At 40.7% G+C, this 13,095-nt stretch overlaps 1 protein-coding gene across 2 annotated transcripts in view; it reads left to right on the top strand.

Moving 5' to 3' along the window:
• Positions 1–13,095, top strand: part of LOC125021921 (zinc finger protein 385C-like) — an 82,915-nt gene that overhangs the window by 39,100 nt on the left and 30,720 nt on the right. Inside the window, exon 1 of one of the 2 annotated variants that reach the window (XM_047608118.1) lies at positions 10,114–10,497. The exons of the other annotated variant lie outside the window; for it this stretch is intronic. Coding sequence (XP_047464074.1) covers positions 10,488–10,497 — 10 coding nt within the window. The 5' untranslated portion in view covers positions 10,114–10,487. Of the gene's footprint in view, positions 1–10,113; positions 10,498–13,095 lie in introns of those variants that run through there. 2 annotated transcript variants of the gene reach the window in all.

Here is a 13,095-nt window from a genome sequence, read left to right as displayed (position 1 = left end):
ATTGTTGCTAATAGCTAGCAAGAGCCTCGCATCCACTTCATTGATCAGTCATAACATTATAGCCACCTTCCTAATATTGTTTAGGTCTCCTTTGTGCCTCCAAAAACAGTTGTTACTCATCCGAGAATAGACATGGGCCTTCTGATGTGGTGTCTGGTAACGGGATGTTGTTGCCTTTGGGTCCAAACGAATGAATGCCAGGTCCGAAAGTTTCCCAGCAGAACATCATCTGTCAGTGGTTTTAATGTTGTGGCTGATCAGTGTAGAGTGCAGTGGGAAAAAATCCAGAGAAGCTTAACTTCACTTTGGCACACAACTATATATATAAAAAAGGACTAATTATTTATAATTTCAGCCATTTTCTACTTTAAAACACAGATCAAAGCAGGAGGTTTGTGTGTCTACAAAGTAAAAAGGTCAGCACATTAATTACGACCCACAACACCAGTGATAATTTATGATTGAGTTCTAAGCCATAACTGCAACCTACAAATGGCTTCACCATGTAGACTATCTGAAGTACTCAACAGTGGCTTCCTCTGTGATGACAAACTTGAGATACACTGGCAAACAGTTGTTGCACTTGCGACTGCTCTCTTTATTATCTTGTTTTATTATCTATCTTTATTAAGGAAGGTGGTTTTAATAGAATCTGTGTGACGGGAAGAACGGGAAGAACAAATGTAAACGTCAAGATGAGTGATGGTTTAATTCTTCAGTTTCAGGGCCCTTGTTGTTGTGCGTGCTGACTCACTGATGTGGCTTATTGAGAAACTGTGCCGCTATGAAAGATTTGAGTATCCTGTTAAAAGTCAAAATGCTGCTTTTGAGATTAAGTCTACTGCTAGAAAGTGGAGATGGTCAATACTTCGTCTAAATCCTTCAATGTATTGGTGGATGATTTGTCTGTTTACTCATTTAAATAATAAAAATCATGGTTTCTGTAGCCACTTTTCCACTTTCCTCCTTTACTTCCTTACTTCCCGCTTTACTTCCTCTACTTCCTGGTTTACTTTATTGTTTACTGTCTTACTTCCTCCTTTACTTACTTACTTCCCCTTTACTTCCTCCCTTAGTTCCTCATTTACTTCCTGCTTTGCTTCCTTACTTCCATGTTTACTTTATCACTTCCTCCTTTACTTCCTTACTTCCTTCTTTATGTCCTGCTTTATTTCCTCCTTTACTTCCTTGTTTACTTCCTCCTTTACTTCCTCCCTTACTTCCTCTTTTACTCCCTTACTTTCTGCTTTACTTCCTCCCATTCTTCCTTCTTTCCTTTTTACTTGTACTTCTTCATTTACTGCCATACTTATTCTTTTACTTCCTTCTTCACTTCCTCCTTCATTGCTTACTTCCTCCTTTACTTCCTTACTTTCAGCTTTACTTCCTTGTTTACCTCCTCATTTACTGCTTTACTTCTCCCTTACTTCCTTTACTTTCTTACTTCCTATTTTACTTCCTCTTTTACTTCCTCCTGTACTTCCTGCTTTACTTCCTTACTTCCTCTTTTACTTCCTTATTTCCTGCTTTACTTCCTTTACTTCCTCCGTCCTTCCCTCTTTCTTTATTTCCTTCTTTACATCTTTACTTGCTTCATTGTGTGCATCACAGTTTAGTTTTGAACGGCAAGCTGCTTAGATATAGTTTGTACTGTGATTATGTCGTGTACTGACTTGACTTCTTCTCTGCCACTTATAGCGGCACATTTTGTCGGTCATGCATGATACATCCACATGATCGGAGAGGAGCACGTAGAAATTAAAGCACATCAGTGGCAAGATGTCGTTTATGAGGCAGAGTGCTCGGAGCTATGATACAAACCCTCTTGCGAGACTGAAGGAAATATTCAAACCAATATATGACAGAAAGGGTTCCCATGTTTGTTTTTTTAAATCGTCTTTGCTGTGTAGTTTACACATCAGATAGTCCAATGCAAGATATTCAAGTGTCCATCTTCTCTTAATTTCCTGCCCTATGATCCGATCCGCCACAGCTGCTGTGTTTTCCTACAGTACCACGAACAATGTGTAAGACTACCAGTTTCTCTCACTCGCATTCAACCATTTTTTATTTTTATTTTTTTTTTGCTTTGTGCTACCTGCCAGTAGTATCTGCAATAAATATCTCTCAACTTTCTTGAGCCCACCAGGTATATTTCCTAAATATATAACATCAAAAGTGAAGTTGACCTTTGTTCTGATGGATGATGATGGATCTGATTGCGTCCATCCAGAAAGAGGAGATAAGAGGATAATCCCAGAATATGTGGAAATGACCTACAGAGTCGTCCCCACACAATCTCCACAAATGCCCATGCTCAGGTTTATTATTTATTAAACTGCTTAACCTGCTGAGACCATACATTCCCATATGGGGACATTGAGTTTTAGGTACGTTAAAAGCTCCCATCTGGATTTAACGTACGTTTTTAATTAATAACCTAAACAAAAACATTAATCAGACATGCTCCTACCTCCTCAGTTGTTTTAATGTTTCTCAAAGTGAGTTCTTAACTGTAGATATCTGTAGAAGTCTAGGCTTTTATTTTTTGTAAGTTTGTTTCATATTTTTCATATAAAATAAACTAACCTGCTGCAGATCTGCTGGAGGCCACAGTGTCAGAACCGTCTTCATCCACCCATTAATAGTTGAGATCCACTCGTGAGCTGCTGGTGTCAGTCCCCTGGGACGAAAGGGTCTCTTGTTTCCCCCACACTGAGCTCACAGAGACTTCACACCTGCCATGTCTGAACCAGTTAGACGAACCCCACGGCGTATGACCCCGTTTATTTGGGCTGTTGAGAAGCTGACAATACCAGAATCAAACTGAGCGGCTCAGCAAACAGTTGCCGGGATGAAAGTATTTACTGTATGCCACAGTTTATTTGGAGCAAGAAATGAAATGAAGTACAAGATCGCTAAATAATGAAAAGTGTATCCTAAGTGCCTGAAGGTGAGGTCTATATATATTTAAACTAATAATCCATCATCAGATAGTTGGTTAATATCATGATTAAGTCACTGATTGTATCAACATTTTAATGAAGGTTTTTTTTCCTTCAAATGTGTTAATCTAAAGCAGATTCTTACAGATACACAAACCTAATTTTAAAGATTGTTTTAAGATTCTTGAAGACATTTCATCCAAGTCTTCGGTTCTAAAGGAGGAGGTGGAGGAGTTGTCCTCCTTCTTTACTTCCTTGTTTACTTCCTCCCTTCTTTATTCCTTCCTTCTTTAATTCCTTCTTCACTTTATTCCTTTTTTATTTCCTTCTGTACGTTATTGCTTCCTTCTTTACTTCATTCCTTGTTTACTTCTTTCTTTACTTCATTCCTTTTTTACTTCCTTCTTTACTTCATTCCTTGTTTACTTCCTTCCTTGTTTACTTCTTTCCTTCTATACTTCATTCCTTGTTTACTTCCTTCCTTGTTTACTTCTTTCCTTCTATACTTCATTCCTTGTTTACTTCCTTCCTTGTTTACTTCTTTCCTTCTTTACTTCATTCCTTTGTTACTTCCTTCTTTACTTCTTTCTTTACTTCCTTATTTACTTCCTTCCTGCTTTACTTCATTCATTGTTTACTTCCTTCCTTCCTTCTGTACTTCCTTCCTTCTTTACTTCCTTCTTTAATTCTTTCCTTCATTACTTCCTTCTTTACTTCTTTCTTTACTTCCTTCTTTTGTTCCTTTCTTCCTTCCTTCTTTAAAATGAAAGGCAACTGGACTTGTAGAGTTTCTTGAAGACGTTTCATCAAAGTCTTTGGTTCTAAAGGAGGAGGTTGAGGAGTTGGTGTTTAAATAAGAACATCTGTGAGTGTTGCCCATCACAAACGTGACTAGTGTCTGTTAACCTCCAGATCGTAGAGGCTGCATGAGTTCAGGTTTTTTAAAGTCGACTGTTACGTGATGAAGTCTCTGATGACGTCACTAATAAAAAAAACAAACAACAGACAATAGTGAAATCTGTATTATTGACCTGAATACAAAAGCTGAGAACAGATATGTATAGTCTGTATAAAAACATGCAGCAACTCAGCACCATCAATAGCATTTAGTGGTACTACATGGTGTGTCGATAGATGGGACAGTGTAGCAAGTACTTCCCTGCAGCTAAAGCTCTAATAACTTCATCAAATAGTTGATGTGCAGCCTCCTTCTCTCTGTTAGCTCAGGACGTTTGGTGAAGTTGTTAATTGACTGATGTCCAGAGGATTTGGACCGTTCCTCTGCTAGATGTGTTTTCTGATGCATTGCAGCAGTACTGTGGTTGTATTTCAGGACTGACATGTCACGGTAGTATGGGCTTCATGTTTAGAAAAGTAATTCCACACACTGGACTCCTCACCTGTCTTCTTCTAGGAGGCGGCCATGTTGTTATTGTGATGATTACAGCCGTGAAGTCAACAAACCAACTGGTCATAGGCCATAAAGACTTTATAATTTGACATAGATTGCTCTCTTTACTCTTCTCTCGAATGATCTGGCTGAAATGTGCATGTTTTATTTCCATATCTAACTATCAGAAAGCCACCATGAATGTAAATAAAAGGAAGACTCCTAAACACAAATCCATATTAACGGCGTCTACATTCTTCTCTGGGCGCTGTTCTCCGTGTTGCTTATTTTGCAGTCCAGAGGAGAAACGGAGGACGAGTCAATTAAGGTGACCGTTCGCATAATTCAGTCTGTGCTGCGGTGGAAGTGGCCTAATAATACCCATTCCCTCCCCACAGTGGACTAGCTTTCCCCTTTATTTAGCCTCGTGAAGAGATCGCTCAAATGAAAAGAGAATTTAATAGGGATTTTCTCACTGGGGGCCTTTTGAAAAAGGGAGCGAAGCAAAGCGCTTTCCACTTCCTCCGCTCCGCACTCAACTACGGGACAACAGAGGAGTCGTTTCAATTCAAGGTTATGGCTTTCTGATTTTGGGTATATTACATTTGAGGCATTGTAGAAGTACCAGACGTAGGAAAACTGGCAAGATATGAACCTATTTATACAGTTTAAACTTGTCAGGCTTTTAACAGATTCAGCAGCGGGACAGTTTAAAGGGTCAGTTCTCTTCTAAAATCACTAAACTTTTATTTATTTTTTTAAATCTCAGTTTATCCTGCACAAAATATCTGTGAAATAACTCATATTAAGGTGTGAAGGACTGATCTTCTGTATAAATATGTTCCTTCTGGCTGTGCAACAAGCACATTTGCAGTCTCTTCCTATTTTTCCCCTGTAACTCTGTGGATGAACCAGAAGAAAATCCAGGAAAAAAGCTTTACATAGAGGATGCAGTCTTTGGATTTGCATGCACTGGTGTTTCTATTTAATTCAGCTGAAGTTTATTTTTCCCATCAGGCAACTGGGGCTGAACATGGCTGTGGTGCAGAACCAGAGCTTACGTTAGCATAGCGGTTAATCTTAGCCAGACCTGATTAATTCCATAAATACAGAAAGAAAAAGTGAACTTTTGAATGAATGCTTTTATGTTATCTTTATTTTTAATAAACAAATAAAATTCACTCACTTTTTCTAATGGTTTTAGACTAAACTCAAAATTTACCTCAAAAGCACCTTTAAATTTTTAAGACTTTTTAATACTTTCCCCAAAATTGAATGATCAACTTTTAATACTTTTCAAGACTCCGCGGATACACTGGTACACATCTAGAATTGGTTTTGGACCGATGGACGCAATATAAACATGATCTGCACGTCTAATGTTTAGTGGGTGGCATCAGTTAACAGTACATTTTTTTTTCTTTAAAGCGTACATGCGTGAAACAAGTACAAGATATAGCAGGTACATGTTACATGACAGTTTTCTGTAACACTTTATGTTGCCTTAGAAGACAGTGAGTCACTTCCTCAAATAACATACGTGAAAGCATCATTTTTGTCCTATTATAGGAACATACAAGGAATTCGTTCTCCGCTTTTAACCCATGATTGACCCGGATGACTGAGAATCACCCACCAGTAGAACACATCGTAAAAATATCCTGTTAGACTTAAAAAAGGTAACGCGCATTGGTACATATGTGCACATATCCACCCGTTTATGGGTTTTCATAAACGGGTGGATGTCATAAATTTTTACCATTCAAACATTTCACTGAGGTGAACTGTTTACCCGCTCATTCTGGAGGAAAACCTTCCTTTACTAATGGAAAATCTGTAATTTCACAAAGTAGCTTTCACTGCAACTTAATGGTTTACAGAGGTGGTGAAGATGCACGGCGTTAAAAAAATCTGCACACACAGACATAGACATAGCAAAATAGGATATTTGTCAGCTGTTGTGTTTTTCTTTTTCGCTGTTTGGCCCCATTTCATACGACAGAGGCTCCTGAGCAAAACCACATTTTTTAAAAATTATTATTATTTTGTTCAAATGTCACTTGATCACCTACTTTTCTACGATTTAGTCTGAAGGCCTTCGGGAAAGAGGCCTACCAGGAGATAGAGTTGCACAGAAAGAAAAACTAATAACACAAAAATAAATAATAATAATAATAATAATAATAATAAAGCCCTTGGGGACTGATAGTGTTAAAGGAGACGTTTTTACAGTTTTCCCAGAGGTTTGGGATCTAAACAAGTACCCAGGGAGCTGTATCTGAATGTTAGATTCAAATAAAGTTGAGTTCATAAAAGCATGAGTCATTATTCTGCTTCTTGTGAAACAGAGTCATGTTGTGGGCTGAAGAGTCAGTGAATATATTTGAATAAAACGAACACGAGTCGACCGGATGGTTTTGTCGTGAGTACGCGTCAGCACGTACGGTAGCGTCTCCTCCTGCTGCCTCTGCCTTTTAGGAAGTCTCCACGTCCTTCCCCCAAATCAATAAAAAGATTAGGATTAGTCCGTAAATAGAGGTGTTCAGTCGGCCCGAGTCCAGATGAAGACATGATGTTCGTAGCTGATGTGCGACCCTTCTGCTCGAGGCCCTCTCCCTGCACTTTCATTTGAATGCAGCGGCCTGAAATCAAGTGTAAAACTGCCAGGATTTGTCAGTGTTGTGTTTCCACGCCGCGCTTATTCAAGTGGACAAGGAGCCGGGAAGGAGCACACAGGGCAGACTCAAGCTGCGTATATGTGTGTGTGTGTGTTGACAACATGACATTTGAGGCCAGGGACTCGGGGTGGAGAGACTGTGAGAATAATTGTGTTTATTTGAAGTGATTATAGTGCCTGTCGAATGAATAAGAACGCACTGAAGGCTTCGCCCTCTGCGTCGCCTCTGAAACTCAAACTCAAAACTACGTGCATCTGGAATGAATCGCAAATGCAGATGCAGATGCAGAGTGGCCCGTCTTAGGGTTGATGCATACTTTGTAAAGCTTGCAATATCTTTGTAAAGATTGCAACATCCTGCAAAGAGACACCGATGAGCCACAACATTATGACCACTGACTGGAGAAATAAATAACATTTAAACCATCTTGTGACAATTCAGTGTTCGGCTGGGAAACTTTTACAGCTGGCATTCACTCATGTGGATGTTACTTAGACATGTAGCACCCACCTAGACCAGACCAGACACCCTCCACCCCATAGCAGTGACAGTTATTAATGGCAGCAGACATAAAAAAAAACACTTAAGGGACAACTCAAAAAAACACCTGGCCTCCAAATTCACTAGATGCCAAACGGATCAAGTATCTGAGGCCCCTCCCCTCAACCCACAGGACCCAAAAGCCCCCACACTAACAACATTGTGTTACCAGACACCCCAGGACACCCTGAGAAGGCCCATGTCCATTCTCTTATGAGACACAACTGTTTTGGAGGCACAGGGGAGATCTACACAATAATAGGAAGGTGGTCATAATGTTACGCTGTTATGATTGGTGTAATTTAAGAAGTAATAGCCATTCAGATAAATACAATATTTTTCTTTGGATTGCGGTGGAGTAAGTATAAAGTGGCACAATGGAAGACATAATTAAAACGAGGTAAGCCTGTCTGCACCTTTAAACAACGAATCACTTCAAGGTTCTTTTCATGAGACATTAAAGAAAGAAACGCGAGTGATAATAAAACAAGCTTAAGCTGAATAAACAGGATAAGAAAAATGACCGTATTCTTGCTATTCAGCATAATTATTTAACCGTGCGTTGGCTCGTTTCCCCCCAAAAAAACTGTTGCTGGAGTTAAAAAAAAAAGTTATAAAGTGCTGTATTCAGCTTTAAAAATAAGATTGTCAGTGAAGTGTGACAGGGCAGAGCAGAATCCATCTTTTCTCCGTGGCGTGTCAACAGTGTAATCATTTGAAGATTAGTCAGAAAAATTAGCGAGCTATTCTCTGAACAATAATCTCACCCACCTGCTCATTAAAATAAACACTTGATCTCAAATGGTTTAAATCAGCGCCGAGTGGGGAACATAAGCCGCGCTAAAAATACGCCAAGCATCAAGACTTTTGTTAACTCCTTTTTAGACGATTAGGGTCTTTTCATAATGTGTCAGAATTATGCAAATTAATTATGCCTCTGCATATTTGGAGTGAGAACTGCATTTGCAAGGCTACGCGTTATCACCTCTTACTGTTGTTTTACAGCGCAGGATGCTGTTCATTCCACCGTAAATTGCAGAAATGGATCCTTGACTCAATCCTTTGAGCCTTTTAGATCGTAAAATGTACCTGGGGTTGATTATTCTGAAAAAGTAGCTGAAATAAAAACCAGGTTCCTGAGAGGCTGGATCTCATGGTTTATGTTTTTTAAAAGGTGGAGATGTGGTACCCATCCATACTTTTACTGGACTCAGTTATAATCAAACCTCCCATGAGCTTCTGAAACAAATCTTCATCTTATAGGTCGGTTTGTACAGATTACTGCAGTGTTTGACATCAAGGTCCACATTAATAATGGTATGACTTTATTTTTCCTGTATAAAATCTTAACAAACGTCTTCTGCTCCATAATTTTCTCAGTTTTTGTTCACTGGGGAAACAGTGGAGTTTCCTCCGTGTTTTCCTGATCCTGTGCTGGGCCGTAGGCTGAGCACTGTCGCATATTTTAACTTTAAATCCAACTTTATTCTCTGTTATTGCCACTTCTCTACGGGTTTATATTGGTTAGATGTATCTAACATGGCGCCCATGAAACACGTGACCAGCTCAGAACCAATCAGCATAGAGGGACAGCTCAGACGGTCCATCACCTGGTTGACCAGACTCTGTCTAATATACCACTCTGGGTATTATCGAAACGAAACGAAAACTAGTGCTATTAAACATCCCTAGTTATAAGAGCTACGTTGAATGTCAGAAAGCAGCTTTGGGGAAAGTGTTTTCAACGTTTTTTTTTTGTGATGTTTTCATTCGGCTTAACGTCTAATGTGGAAGCCAGGGCCAACGGGGGGGTGAGCAACATTATTAGCTTCACTTCTGCGTTCTTTTATACTGTTTACAGTCTGCGGTTTTGCTCTGATTCGGCAAGTAGCATCATGAATAACTGCCTTGTTTACCGAAAATTTGTTTCGCAATCAATCAGTTCCTGGTTGTTGCACAGCTCCAATGGCTAATATCAGGTTTCCTTCCTGGAGCTGCGTCACTTGTGGCTCTTCCTCCTGTTACATCCCATAAGCAGACACAACAGTTTGCAAAAAAAATAAATAATTAAGAGTAGAATACGCAGAAAATAATTTATTGAAACCCCACTAAAGCTTATGAAACTCTGATGTTTGATTATGATAATATCACCATGTGTCAGTTTAGTGCTGCATGAGCGACTCGTGTATTTGGATTAATCACTGAACCTGGCGTTTAATTAATTGATCCTTATCAAACTGGACCCCCGCAGGACTACTGGAGAACATTAATATGCGCCCTCGGCATGGAAACGCCGCTTCATCTGGATGTGAACTGAGACTTTCGTTAACTAGAGTTAACCTGAGATAAACGCTGCTGGTGTCAAGTAACTCCAGGAGGGGAATTAGATTTTTAGCGTGCAGGTGTGAAGCCTGAATAGAAAAGGCAGCTGGAAAAGAAGAAGAAGAAGAAGAAGAAGAAGTGGGATGTTCATGTTGTTAATAGCCAGTCCTTCGCCAGCTTTCCTCTCCTCCTCCTCCTCCCCTCTCCCTTACATACTCACCCACACAGAAGAATAAACACTTGCTCTTCAGACGCTCCCAGCCTCTTTCCTTCCTCCGCTTCCTTTCAGTCCGCCTCGCCTCCCTCTCTTTCCCTCCCGTTCATCTCACAAAAGGGCAACGCGATCAGCAGAGCATGACACTTTTAATTGAAGCGCACACGTGCGCCGTTCTTTCGCTGCGGCGCTTTGGATCGTAGCCAGGACCGTGTCACCGACCGTGGGGAGGGGGAAAAGGATTTCACCTTTAGGCAAAGGAATCAAAGAGAAACAAGAGCCGAACAAGAGAAGGTTTATTGTGAGTTTTTTTGTTTTTTCAACTTGATGGCGATGATGGCAGGAGAAGAAGCTTGAGTCCAACAGAAGAAAAAAGAGGAATCCAAAAACAAGTGGAGATGCTGCTAGGTAAGACTTTTACAGGTCGTGGGAATGCAAACAGCTTAAAAAGTAGCTGAGATTGTCTTTATTTATGTATTTATTTATTTCGTGGCTCCATCTGCTTAAACGTACGTGAGCGGCTTCCCTGTCGATACGCGTTCCACAACAGTGACTTCACATCACCGCTCAAGGGCAGACCCCGCTCCCCTTCGCCTGCCATCTGCCCTCAATTCGGTCCCCCCCTGCATCCGAAACGAGTCCGCGGCCAGTTTGTTTTTCTAATTGACCCCTTTCTTCTTGATGGAGCCCGAGTTGCGTTGGAGTTCAGACCCACGCGGCGACGCCGCCGCCGCCGTTTTCCCAGATGTGTCAAGTCATTTCTAAAAGCCGCACAAGAACAGCGCTGATATCACGGTGCAGATTGCTGGCAATTATGTCTCTGCCTCCCCGGGGAAATATGCCCAGATTAGCTCTGCATAATTGGAGCCTGTTAAAGATAAAGGCAGTGTGGGGACTTTAAGTCGTTTGTGTTTATGTTTCTCTTTTAGCTGAGGGAGTGAAAAGCTGATTACATTTGTTATTTCTTTGTTTTTGTGAATTCTTGAAGCGCTTCAGATGTGCCAAGTTAAACTCTTTTAATTTCTCCCATCTGCCTTGATGGGGTGTGGAGAAGCTGTCCAGTCTCACATTCTCACAACCTAAAGAAAATAAATCTCCAACATTTAAAATGAAAAGTAGATATATACACTGTATATGTGCTGGTTTCAGCCTCTCTCTTGATTATTTTTTAAAGAATTATGTCTGAATCTGATGATAAAGTGCAAACTAACTAGCTAAAGAAACCAGCTGTAGAAGAAGATATGAGATGTGATGTATGTCTGTGACACAAACCTCGTACTATGGATGGACGGAAACACCGAGAAGCATCTATGTGGCGGCTTTGGCTGCTTTCTTCCTTTTAAATGGGAGATTAGAGAGATCAAAGAGGAGCAGCTGGAGTGGAGATAACCGTAGAGTTGTGCCTGGTGGCCACGCTGCGTCTGTCCCCACCCGTCGCTCACCAGCTCCCAGGTTGCAGAGACATCCTTGTCATGGCTCGGTGCAACGTGCAAGAGATGCGGCATTGATTTTTATTTTCTTTGACATCCTCCTCCGTGTCTTCTGTCTGGAAAAAAAAAAAAAAAAAAGTCGACAAATGTGTGTGTAGCACAGTAGAAACTGGAGTTGAAAGCACTTTACGTTTATATGCATATAAAACTTTTACAGGGGAGATCGATTAAGTTTGTGGGCCGAGGTAGAAGGAGATGCAGCTTGTTCCGTGCGTGCTTAGAACAGCTGAACTCTTAGTGTTTATACAGAGATGTGGACCTCGTTCCTGAGGTCAGTCACCCGACAGCTGGTCTTCCGGTGATGAAGTGTGCTGCTGAATTCAAGTAGGAGCTCTGTTGTCACGATAATGAAAATGCTGTTACTGCTCTGGACAAAGAGCAGGTCTCTACCCTAAACAACCACTGAACTCATAAGGGGTTTAAAGCTTCTTCTTAGACGGCATAGTCAACAGCTCAGACTTTAAGACCCAGATCATAGTCAGTGACGCAACGAATGGCCACGAAAAGCAGTGCATCGGCTGCCATGATGCGTCGTTGCGTCGAAAACTGTGCAGTCAGATTTTTCAATACGCGATGCACGTTAGGAGGCGCTAATGCATGTAATGAAGCTATTAACCACTTTATATAACATGGTACAGGTGCACCATTGACTGTAAATACTATAGACAAACCCATCATGACGTCACCCATTGGATTCTGAACCTCGGAAATGAAGCCTGAAGTGGGCGGAGCCCACGGTCGTCATGTTGGATGAGCTTTACTCCGCCCACACTCGGATATTCCAAATATGGACGTGAGGGGTCGTGTCAGACGTTCAGACCCGCCCACCCAACTCTCCGCTACCTGAATTTTAAACCTTAGAAAAAAAAAATCACCCCCCGTACAGTTGTCATGAATAGTGAAATAAACTATTGAGACCAAAACCATTTTTCGTACCAGGTTGTAAACATGTTTAATAATGCTGTAAATTTAGGCTTTTTAACATGGGGGTCTATGGGAATTTGCCCCCTTTTGGAGCCTCAAGTGGCCACAAGATGAACTGCAGTTTTTTGCACTTCCACATGGGCTTCATCGCTCAGAGCTGGAGGTTGACGCTTGGGTTGTACGGGCGCACCCACTTCACATCCCGACTCTTATACAAGATTGACACAGAATGTGTGGATAGAAATTGCTGTCGCGATGGGAAAGCTCTGTAATGAAGTTTGAATTGAATTGAATTGAATTGAATCGAGAGGATAACACAAAAAAATATGTGCTTGATTTTGTAAAGTTGACTCCTTCTACCTTAGCCTCTTTAAGTACATCAGACCAGAACTACAATACATTACTTATCACAGTAAGACCCCTATATCGTATGTTAGAGACGTGATGGTGTATTTGTTGCTTATAGATCCGAAAATTTCTCTGCAACGCAGAGAGAAAAAAAAAGGCACTTCAAGCAACAAAACAAAGGGATTCATTAAACCTTTGAACAACTAAAGACAAAGACTAGCAAATACAAAAAAAATTAAAACGT

The sequence above is a fragment of the Mugil cephalus genome, chromosome 16 (assembly GCF_022458985.1).
Source record: "Mugil cephalus isolate CIBA_MC_2020 chromosome 16, CIBA_Mcephalus_1.1, whole genome shotgun sequence".
NCBI lineage: Eukaryota > Metazoa > Chordata > Actinopteri > Mugiliformes > Mugilidae > Mugil > Mugil cephalus.
The sequence above is the reverse complement of the archived record's forward strand: the minus strand, read 5'-3'. Positions and strand labels throughout refer to the sequence as shown.